The sequence below is a fragment of the Gossypium arboreum genome, chromosome 11 (assembly GCF_025698485.1).
Source record: "Gossypium arboreum isolate Shixiya-1 chromosome 11, ASM2569848v2, whole genome shotgun sequence".
Classification (NCBI taxonomy): Eukaryota; Viridiplantae; Streptophyta; class Magnoliopsida; order Malvales; family Malvaceae; genus Gossypium; species Gossypium arboreum.
This window is the reverse complement of record NC_069080.1, coordinates 136,251,330-136,263,141: the sequence shown is the minus strand read 5'-3', so window position 1 is coordinate 136,263,141 and position 11,812 is coordinate 136,251,330. Positions and strand designations below refer to the sequence as shown.

General features: G+C 36.2%; 1 protein-coding gene and 1 long non-coding RNA gene across 2 annotated transcripts; one reads left to right on the top strand and one right to left on the bottom strand.

The window, feature by feature from the left end:
- Positions 1–4,927: 4,927 nt before the first annotated feature.
- On the top strand, positions 4,928–6,026 carry LOC108471902 (uncharacterized). The gene is made up of 3 exons (XM_017773445.2): positions 4,928–5,417; positions 5,530–5,760; positions 5,911–6,026. The coding sequence occupies exons 1-3, from the start codon at positions 4,928–4,930 to the stop codon at positions 6,024–6,026; spliced, it is 837 nt and encodes a 278-aa protein (XP_017628934.2).
- Positions 6,027–6,501: 475 nt separating this feature from the next.
- On the bottom strand, positions 6,502–9,045 carry LOC128284099 (uncharacterized). Its single transcript, XR_008274411.1, has 3 exons — positions 8,939–9,045; positions 8,380–8,466; positions 6,502–6,758 (listed from the first exon to the last, which is right to left on the bottom strand). It is a non-coding gene; the product is annotated as an uncharacterized LOC128284099 (long non-coding RNA).
- Between the last annotated feature and the right edge of the window lie 2,767 nt (positions 9,046–11,812).

Sequence of the window (11,812 nt, the reverse complement as noted above, 5' to 3'; positions counted from 1 at the left end):
TATAGTATCAAAATTTATATAATTATATCATACTTTGCATTTGTATGATTTACGCTAAGGGTGTTATCAAGTCAAAGCTGAACTTGAAAAACTTGAGCTAACTTGAAATTCGATACTCAAAATTTAACTCGAGCTCAATCAAATTTCACTTTTAAGGCTTGAGCTTGATTTGAGATAAAGATTGAATAACAAAATTAAAATTTGACTTATACTCGATTCAAGCTCGATTATTTTGTGCGAACTTGAGCTTGAATTGAAACCTTTTGATAATAATAATAATAATAATAATAATAATAATAATAATAATAATAGTAATAATAATAAAACTCTATAAGTTTGTGAATTCATTTAATTGAACTTAAAATTTGACTGGTTGTTGCTCTTAATGTTCTCTTAAGAAATTTGTAAACTCTATAACAGAAGGCTTCCTAAGGATGCTAGCATAGTTCCTTGAAAGTCGAGGTTTCGGATGAGACATCGAATGGAACTCAAATTTTTGGAAGTGACGATTAGCTTGTCGATAATTAAGACACATTTAAAGTTGAAGATGAGACAGCATTGAGTGAAAATAGCAAAACACCGTCTCCGGGCTCATTTTCATTGTGAAGTCTTGCAGTAATGATGTTTGTAGGTATGCAATTGTAGATTATATGCAGATAATGTATGAATGCCCTTTGCTGTTGAGACATGAATGATTTTCTGCTTATTAATTTTTAAGGTTAACCTTCTGGCTATATCGAAGGCCATAGTGCTGAGGGAGATTGTTTCTCAAGCGTTTAGCCATAGTTCAATGGCTCTAACCAACTTATGTAAATGATTAACATGTTAAGATTTAACATTAAATTTCAAATATTATAAATTTTTTTCTTAATTTGAATAAGGTATTTCTTTTTCTTTTTCTTTTTTAATTCCGAATTTTAACAAAAAGGTATAAAATATTCTAAAACATCAGTAATAAATTAGGAGCTTTATTAGAATGATGCTGAATCAAATTGAGAGGGTAGCAAAATACTAGCATTGAAAGCTAATTTATTAGGAATGGAATTGGGAAGCATTGAAAGCTAAGTTGGTGTGTGAATCAAGCTCATGGTGCACTACTGACCAAACTCTTAGTCTAGTGACCAATGCAAATAAAATCCTGGATTCAAACTCAAACAATCCTTTCCACCTTTCTTTAACTAAGTTGATGTGGAAGTGGGCTTTTAGAAAATTTCCTTCGGAGGAAAATGATAGAGACATTCAACTCATATGCTTTAGCTAAGTTGGTGTGGAATTGGGCTTTTTTTAGTTTTTATGGTGTTTATATTGTAATCGCGGTTAGAAATCGGAGGTTTAGAAAATTAGAATCACTATTGGGGCGTGAATATCACTAATTTTGAAGGCTTTTCTAAAGAGCCAACCAATTAAGCACTCAATTGAGATTGTAAGAGGAAGACTTTTCTAAAGAGATTACTGGAGTAAATTTAGAAGAGAACGTGAAAGCTAATGAGTAACTTTGAAAAGTGCCAAGCATGGTATTTATAGGAATTTTATTGGCTAAATATAGCAAAGGCAAGTTGATTGAATTAGTTAAAAATGGTTTAGAGATGAATTAGTTAAAAATAGTTTAGAGATGATTCAGTGAATTTGGACTTAAGTAAAAATAGCTTTAATCGGTTAGATTATATTTAGCCAAGTGAAATATATGTGTTACAAGTTCACTTTTCTTTGACTCTCAAAAATTTAGTAAAAAATAAGTCCAAAAATAAAAAGGCTCAAATGTGCATGAGTCTACCTTAGTTCTTACTAAGTCCAATGAAGTATAATGACTTATAAATAAGGAGTCAAGTCCTTTCTTTAGCAATGTGAGATTCCTGTAGTTTTTTGAAATACATGAAAACTTTCAATAACCTCTCACGTATTTCAAAAAATTAAGTTATAATTTTAGCTGAATGTTCCAATATATGCAATAATCATATTGTTATTTGGACTATGAACCAGAATTTTAACAAATGAGCCATAATTTATTTAAATAATTGGTGAAATAAGTTTCTATGAATCAATTATTTAATTTGCAACTAACTTTCTCATTTACCATATTATATGATTCATTCTTGCAATATTTGGTTGATGAAAAGAAAATAATAATAAGAGTATGAGTAGCAACACTTGTCTTCTTGAGTGCTTACATATAAGTGACTGTCATTCTCTAGTATGGTTATCATCAAGGGACGATATATGCAATCGGCTTCAACATCTCGAAATTCAAAGTTGTCCAAAGCTACGTAGCTTATTTTTAAATGCCAAGTTACCTGTAATGCTTAAACACATAAAAATTCGGAGGTGCCGAGTGTTGCAATGCATAGCCCGCGACTTCTATGAAACAACTGATCTTGAAAGTATTTACATTTGGCGTGCTAAAAAAATTAAATCATTACCGCGGGGATTAGACATGCTTAGCCATCTTCAGGAGATTCGATTATTTAGCTTTTCAAATCTGGTTTCGTTTGAAGAAAGTGGGTTGCCCACCACAAATCTCAGAGCTTTCAGGATTGAGGATTGTGAAAATTTTGGAGTCCTTCCCAAGTGCATCCACCACTTCACCTCCCTTCGAAAATTAAAGATGTGGAAGTGTTCGGCTGACATATCCTTTCCAGAAGAGAGTTTCCCTAACAACCTCACATCGCTCAAAATCTCAAACGCACCCAAAATTTATACATCACTTGTTCAATGGGGATTTAACAGACTCACCTCTCTTCAAAAACTCAAAATCAGCGGTGAAGGATGCTCAAGTGTCATGTCGTTTCCAGAAGAAGGGATAGGAAGAATGCTGCCTCCTTCTCTCACCTCTATCAGAATTCATAATTTTGAGAATTTGGAATTCAGGTGCTCGAAGGGCTTTCAACACCTCACCTCTCTTCCACAATTGCATATCTATGATTGTCCTAAGCTCACATCTCTTCCGGAAAAGGATATGCTTCTCTCGCTTGAGCAGCTACATATTTCCAATTACCCATTGCTAGAAGAAGGACGAGAGGTCCAAGATTGCCCATATACCTTTCGTTAGAATTGATTTCAAAACAGTCATCCCGCGGAAATTAGATTGAAATTTAAGCAGCAAAATCTGGCATCGATTTCTCCACACTCAAACCACAGGTGTGAAACGCATTTTAAACATTTATCAATTCCATACCTTATTTATATATCTGATTGTCCTTATGAACAACATGATAATAGAAATCAGTGTTATATATTTTGTGTTCAATTTTTGCAGGCATTGAAGGCTAAAACTGGCGAAAAATATAGGAGACCTTCAATTGATCTGCTTCAGGTTATTTGATTTAGTAAAGCGGTTAGTCAATTCTCTGCAACATTTATTCAGCAAATTGAATGTTCTGTTTTCATCTGCATTTTCTAATTTCTAAGAAGTTGTATGAAATTGGTATATGGGAATGGGATTTTATTTAAAAATATTTGAGATTTCATTGTACTATTAACCAATGGTTTTTCAGACGAACAAGTCTTTAACGTGGTAGTTTGATCCTTGCAGATTACTGGAAGGATACAGTACACGTTACAACATGGCATTAGGGAGTTCAATTTAACATTAACACGATAGAGTTTACTGAGCTTCAATTTGGGGTTTCACTTGTAAGACACTGGTCCCATTGAGATTATACATCCTTGGAACTTCCAAAAATTTGTTCTGTCCAATCTCAAAGTGGTCCATCTTAGTTTTCCAAATTTCTCAGACCATGAATCCATTCTAAGGCTGCATCAATTCACTTGATGAGGAATTTCTTTTTTGATCATGTGGATTGAGTGACATATACAAACTCGACCGGCTTTTACTTAGAGGTACAAAAATACTTTATGTGATTTCAATAGCAGTGACTAAGTGACTCACTACATCTTGACTCTCTTGCTTTTGACTTTGAGGTATGAGTTAAATGAATAAAATGATATATATACTGTAGCAGTTTGGAACTAGTTTCATTGCAGCTCTCTTTCAATGTTGCTTTTCAGCTTTCTGGTCCCATAGATTGGCATATTGTTGAAGTTAGTTCCCATGCTGCACATGCAGCAAAAAAGATGGATATGCAGCTCATGCAGATAAGGAGTTGATCACAAAGCATAAGTTACCCGGTTAAAATATGAGTTAACCAGATGAAGAACCATGCTACTGTTTCAGTTTTCATGGTTTAGTTTGTTTAGTCCATATTTTGTGTTCTAGTTCATTTTGAACTTAGTTTAGTTTATGTTTGATGTAATTTGATGGTGATAGAGCTGATCACCAGCTTTGTTTATGTTTGCAAGCAAAATCACCTAGTCCCTATGTAACTAGTGGAGTTAGGTAATGTTTAGGTGATGAATTTATTGTTTTTGACCAGCCAATGTCTGGTATATGTAATGGCTTTAAGCTTATATTTTTTTTTTCAGAATGAAATCATTAGATTTTTTTTCCATATACTCTATCTTTCTTTGCCTTCTAAATTTTGTTCTCCATTTTTTACAATAGCTCAAAGCTTGAACTCCAAGCATTTTTAATTCATTCTTTATCCGGGTAAAATACGTTGCTGTTAAAGTCTAGATTGAAGTTCTTATTTCATCCGGTTAAAGTGTGTCTAACACCAACAATTGGTATCTAGAGCCCTTATCTTAGTGGACCTGTTATAGTTGGATCACATACTGATGGCTTCATCAAGCTTCTCACCAGCTACACCTCTAGTTTTCAATGGAGAAGGATATCACATTTGGGTAGTCAAGATGAGAACCTACCTCCAGGCATTTGATCTATGGGAGGTAGTTAACTCAGATGTTGAACCAGAACCATTGAAAGCAAATCCAACAGTGGCTCAAATGAAGCGAGACTCAAAGAAAAAATAAAAAGCACAAGGCCATGTCATGCATTCAGAACTGTGTTTCTGATGTAATTTTTACTAGAATCATGGCTTGTGAAACACCAAAACAAGACTGGGACAAACTCAAGGAGGAGTTCCAAGGCACAGAGAGGACAAGGCAGCAGCAGCTCTTGAACCTAAGAAGGGAGTTCGAGAACTTGAAGATGAAGGAAGAAGAAACTGTCAAGAAGTATTCTGACAGAATCATGGCTGTAGTTAACAGCATAAGGCTCCTTGTTGATGAGGCAAGGATTGTGGAGAAAGTGCTCTCTACCTTACCAGAAAGGTATGAAGCAAAAATATCCTCCTTAAAGGATTCAAGGGACCTGACCAGCATCTCTTTAACAGAGCTGATCAATGCTCTGTCTGCACAAGAGCAAAGGAGGGCCAGTAGATCGAAGGAGCGCCAAGAAGGTGCCTTTTCCTCAACCTACAAAGGCAAGAAGAACTGGAAAAACAGGCCTAAGCCTGATGCTGCAAGAGGAGGAGATCGACTCTGCAGATTTTGCAAGAGGCCTGGTCATCCAGAAGCCAAATGTTGGTTCAGACCTGTGTCAACACTGCAAAAAGAAAGGCCATGTTGAAAGGGTCTGTAAAGAAAAAGGCAGACCTGGCCAAATCTAACAACACAAGGCTAAAGCTTGGGTAGCTGAAGAAGGCAGTGACAATGAGGAGCAAGTCTTTGCAGTCTCTTGCTCAGCTGCTCAGAAGAAAGTCTCAAATGGTTGGCTCCTTGACAGTGGCTGCACCAACCATATGTCACCAGATGCAGCTATTTTCAAGTCCTTAGACAGAAGCTGTAAAACAAAAGTTAAAGTTGGCAATGGCCACTTTATCAAGGCAGAAGGAAAGGGAGATGTGGTTATTTGCACTCTAACAGGTAACAAGATCATTTCAAATGTTTTGTTAGTTCCTGAAATTGAAAGAAACCTGTTAAGTATAGCTTAGTTAGTTGAAAAAGGCTATACTGTGGTGTTCAAAGAAAATGAATGTTAGATTAGTGATCCAAGTGGATCTATGCTCATGTCAGTGGCCATGACAGAAAAGAGCTTTGTTGTGGACTGGAATAAAGGCTTTGATAATGCTTATGTTGTTTCTTCTGAAGACTCCAAGCTTTGGCACCAAAGGCTTGGGCATGCCATGTAACACCCCTCGCCCGCATCCGATGCCAGGATGGGGTACGAGGTGCTACCTGACTTTTACTAACACTTCCATACTAAACAGGGCCATGAAATCTCAAATAATTAAAAACTTTTATTTTCACATACAATCTGTCCTATATACGGGCTTACGAGGCCCAAAACATACATCCGGAGTGGTTCAGAACCCAACCGAGAACTCATGAAAAACTTAGAAAATCTCTTGCATCAAGGCTTCATACGCCCGTGTGGGTATAGAGCACACGCCCGTGTGCTAGGGACACGCCCGTGTCCCAAACCCGTGTCCAAAACCTGGACAAATATGAGGCTATTTTCCAAGCCATTTTGTCACACTCACAATAGATACAGGCAAACTTATACAATAACATACAACATGACAAAATTAGGTACTTAAACATTCCTAACATGTCATGATTATGGCAATTTCACATGCAATAGATATCATAGATTTTACTCACATCTTTACCACATTCATACTATAATCATTATAAACTCATCACATAATACCATAGCACATGCATGCATAATTAGATTAGATTTACAATCCCATAATCAAAATAGGCCAACACATATGGTTAAAGCCATATCACATACTCTAATATTTAAACTCCTATACATGCCATAGGCTCAAAGTACTTGAAATCACTACACCAATAGCGTTAGCTTGACAGTGTGATAATATCTCTGACGGCCTCCAACCCGAGCTAACCTAGAAACTCTAGAAAACATGGGAAAGAAGGGGGGTAAGCTTTCACTTAGTAAGTTCATATGAAAACAATAAGCAACTCATTAACTTGTTTTATCAATGTTTACAACATATTTTCAAGTTCACTACAAGCTGTCTTTCTGAGCAACGGTCACTAAATTATTTATATCTGGAGCTAAAAAACTCCGAATTAAGTTCCGTTAATTTTCCCTGAAACTAGACTTATTTTCCTTTCTTCCATAAAATTTACAGAATTTTTGGTTAAGCCAAATAGTACAGTTTATTTCTCAAAGTTACCCCTAATTCACTGTCTGACAGTTTCGACCCTTCTGTACTAAAGTTCAATTATCTCATAGTACAAGATTCAAAAAATGTTCTCGTATATTTCTCTTGAAACTAGACTCATATGTATACTTACTAATATTTTTCTAGAATTTTTGGATGGGCCAATTAGTACAGTTTATTAGTTAAAGTCTCCCCTATTTCAGGGTATGACCACTCTGACCCCTGTGCACTACAAACCGAATTTCTCCCTGTACAAAATTCCAAAGACCATGCCATTTATTTCCCCTAAAAATAGACTCAATAAGGAATCCATGCATGTAAGGTATGACTCTTAATAATTTTTTTACAATTTTTGGTGAATTTCTAAATTCAGAACAGGGGATCTCGAATTCATTCAGACCCTATTTCACAAGAATTCAAATATCACACAATATGGAATTCTTTTTCCTCCCCTGTTTCTTTCATGTGAAAATAGACTCATTAAGATTTAATCCCATATTTTATTCTGCCTCTAACTCATTTTCCACTATTTTTAGTGTATTTTCAAAGTTACACTACTGCAGTAACTTAAATCTGTCAAGGCTAAATTACTCATTCATGATCATTGTTCACAAAATTAATACAACATCGTTTGTATAATCATCACCGAGACATTCATATCACATTTTCATTTACCATCTTACCATATTGTTGTTATATTGAGTTTTCAACCCGAGGGTTAAGTACATACCTGTTCAAAATATCCATTTCACAATATTTACCAATACGTCCCTTTCATCTCGAGTATTCCTCCATTTGAGTAGAATTTTACCCGTTGAACACATCGGAATATAATTCGGATACATGGAAAGTTTACACATAAGTGCCACATATGTAGCCAAGCTACCATGTAACCCGCCCATAAGTGAACTCGGACTCAACTCAACAAGCTCGGGCGTTCGCATCCATAAGTGAACTCGGACTCAACTCAACGAGCTCGGATGCCTAGTTACATCTCACAAACTCGGACTCAACTCAACGAGTTCGAACATTCGCATCTATAAGTGAACTCGGACTCAACTCAACGAGTTCGAATGCTCAACCATCCTAGTGACATGTCACTTGTATCCTAATCTATTCCTAAGGTTCAAACGGGATTTTCCTCGAACACATATCCTTGCCATCTTCCGTAAAATACCGAAACCAATACTCGGTAGCACTTTATATTTAACAGATAATACACATAACTTGCATTTTATTCGAAAATAACCACAAAGTATATATTTCATGATAAAAATCAGCATATCATATATTTAACATCAATAACTTAAAAATAACAATTATGCTACATTATTTACACTGAACTTACCTCGATACCACAAAGGTAAAAAAAAAGACGTAATTATCCCTTAATCGATTTCTTTCCGTTCTAGGTCCAAATCTCAATTTTCATCATCTAAAATATCACAGTCAACTTATTAAAACAATGTACTGATCAAATTAGTCCATTGACACACTTGGGCAATTTTTACAATTTTGCCCCTATATTTTGCCAAAATTACCAAATTACCCCTAGGCTCGTAAAATAATTTTTATCACATTTCTTTACTCATTGAGTCTAGATGAACCATTTTCATAACTATAGCAACTCATAATTTCAACTATTTCACACATTTACAACTCATTTTACAACTTAGCAATTTAGCCCTTTTTAAGGTGTTTTCGTGCAATTTCTTTCACAAAAGTTGTTTATTAGACAACTAGGACTCATAATCTTCCATAAAAACACAGCAAACAACACATTTACTCTCATGGAAAAACCCTAGACTCTTCATCATTTTGCAAAATAGACCCCTCATATGAAAGCTCATGCTTTAGGGGTTCCAAAAATGTAAAAATCATCAAGAAAAAGCATTGAAATCACTTACTATAAAGGGAGTTTCTTTGCTGAAAGTTTCCAGCTTCTAAACCCTTTCTTTGCTGCCATTTTTTCAGTGGAGAGAAGATGAAGAAAAGATGATATTTTCTTTTCTTTATTTTATTACTTATTTGTCAAATAAGTCACCCAACACTTACCTAACATGTTTGACCATTTCATTCCTTGTCTCATGGCCGGCCATCACTCTTTAAATGGCCTAATTTCACTTTAAAGACCTCCAATTTAAGATACAAGGCAATTTAACACCTTTAGGTATTAAAACTCAACTTTTACCTTTTACGCGATTTAGTCATTTTTCGAAATTAGACTAGAAATCGCTAAAATTAACTTACCAAAATTTACATGCACTTATAAAATTATATTATAACACAAAATAATACTAAAATAATTTTCTCTGGCCTCGAAATAGTGGTCCCGAAACTACTGTTCTGACTAGGCCCAAAATCGGTCTGTTACATGCCAACTTCAGATCAATAACTCAGATGATCAGTGAAGACTTGGTTGAAAACTTCACCAACTCTGTTGAGGAAGAAGAGGTATGTGAAGTCTGTCAATTGGGAAAACAAGCAAGATCGCCATTTCCTACCAATCAAGCATGGAGAGCCTCTGAGAAGCTGTAGCTTGTACACACAGATGTGTGTGGCCCCATGAAGACTGAATCATTGAATAGAAGCAGATACTTCATTTTATTTATTGATGATTACTCCAGGTATTGTTGGGTATATTTTTTCCGGAATAAGTATGAAGTACTTTCAATATTCTAGAAATTTAAAGCTGTAGCAGAAAATGAAACAGGCTGTAAACTTAAGACCTTTAGGTCTGATAATGGAATAGAGTATACTTTATTCAGGTTTAATACCTTTTGTGATGAAGTTGGCATTAGACACCAGCTCACTAACACTTATACACCTCAACAAAATGGTATAAGTGAAAGGAAGAATAGGAGCTTGATGGATATGGCCAGATGTTTATTGTTTGAGAAGAATTTACCCAAGACCATGTGGGCTGAAGCTGTCAATACTGCTGTTTACATTCAGAATAGGCTCCAACCAAAGCACTTGCTCACAAGACACCTTTTGAGGCCTGGTTCGGGTTCAAGCCATCATTGGCTCATATGAAAGTCTTTGGTTGCCTATGTTACAGCCACATACCAGCTGTAAAGAGGGATAAGTTGTCCAAAAGAGCTATTCCTGGTATTTTAGCCGGGTATAGTATGGCCAAGAAGGGCTATAGGATTTTGGACCCTTTAACAAACAAAATTCAAGTAAGCAGAGATGTGATCTTCGATGAAAAAGGATGCTGGAATTGGGAGAAGAATGAGCCAGAGGCTATTTCTGAAGAGTTGATGGTTGATCATGATGAACCTAATCAAATTAGTCTTGAAATGGACATTGATGACATGCCAGTCAGAGGCACTAGACTTTTGGTTGAAATTTATGAAAGAGCTCAAGTTGCCATAGTGGAGCCATGCAGTTTTAAAGAAGCTGAAGCTGATGAAGGCTGGAAACAGGCTATGGTTGATGAAATTGCCATGATTGAGAAGAACCAGACATGGGAATTGGTTCCTAGACCAGCCAAGAGAAAGGTTATTGGAGTAAAGTAGGTCTATCGAGCCAAGCAAAATGCTGATGGGAACTTGAACAAACTGAAGGTCAGGCTTGTAGTTAAAAGATTCAGCCAGAAATATGGCCTGGACTACCTGGAAACATTTGCACCAGTGGCCAGGCTAGACACCATTAGATTGCTGATTGCCTTGGCAGCTCAGATGCAGTGGAAAATCCACCAGCTTGATGTGAAGTCTGCATTCCTAAATGGCTTCCTTGAAGAAGAAATCTATATTGATTAGCCTCAAGGCTTCGTTGTGTCTGGCAAAATACAAATGGTGTACAGGCTTAAGAAGGCATTATATGGCCTGAAACAAGCTCCTAAAGCCTGGTATGCTCGAATTGACAGTTACTTGGTCAGTTTGGGATTTAACGGAAGTGTTAGTGAGCCAACAGTATATGTCAAAAAGAATGAAGCTGAAATACAGCTTATTGTATCCCTCTATGTCGATGACCTTTTGGTGACTGGAGGAGATCAAGACATGTTGACTGAATTCAAAGCCAAAATGAAGGACATGTTTGAAATGTCTGACTTGGGGCTAATGACATACTTTTTGGAAATAGAGGTGCGCCAAACAAGAAGAAAAATCTTCTTGAGATAGAAAACATTTGCCTTGAAGGTTTTGTCCAAGTTCTCAATGGAGAATTGTAAGCCAACAAGCACTCCTATTGCTGTTGGAATGAAGCTGTCAAACCAAGAAGATCATGAACCAGTCAATGAGTCTACCTACAGGAGCCTAGTTGGTTGTTTGTTATATTTGACAGCAACTAGGCCAGATATCTTGTTTGCTGTGAGTATGTTATCAAGGTTTATGCATTGCTGTAATGTCCAACACTTTCAAACAGCAAAGATAGTGCTAAGGTACAGCAAAGGCACTCTTGACTATGGTGTGTTATTCAACAAAGCTGAAAGTTTGAAGTTGAAAGGCTATACTGATAGTGACTGAGCTGGTTCAAGTGATGATATGAAAAACACCTCTGGATATGCTTTTACCCTTGACTCAACCATGTTTTGTTGGAGCTCAAGAAAACAATCGATGGTGGCCTAATCAACAGCAGAAGCTGAATATGTTGCAGCTGCCAATGCTGTAAATCAAGCCATTTAGCTGAGAAAAATTCTAGCTGATCTTAACCTACATCAAAGAGAGGCAATAGAGATCTTTTGTGATAACAAGTCTGCTGTTGCAATTGTAAAGAATCCTGTCTTCCGTGGTAGAACGAAGCACTTCAGCATCAAGTTACATATGATAAGGGAGATG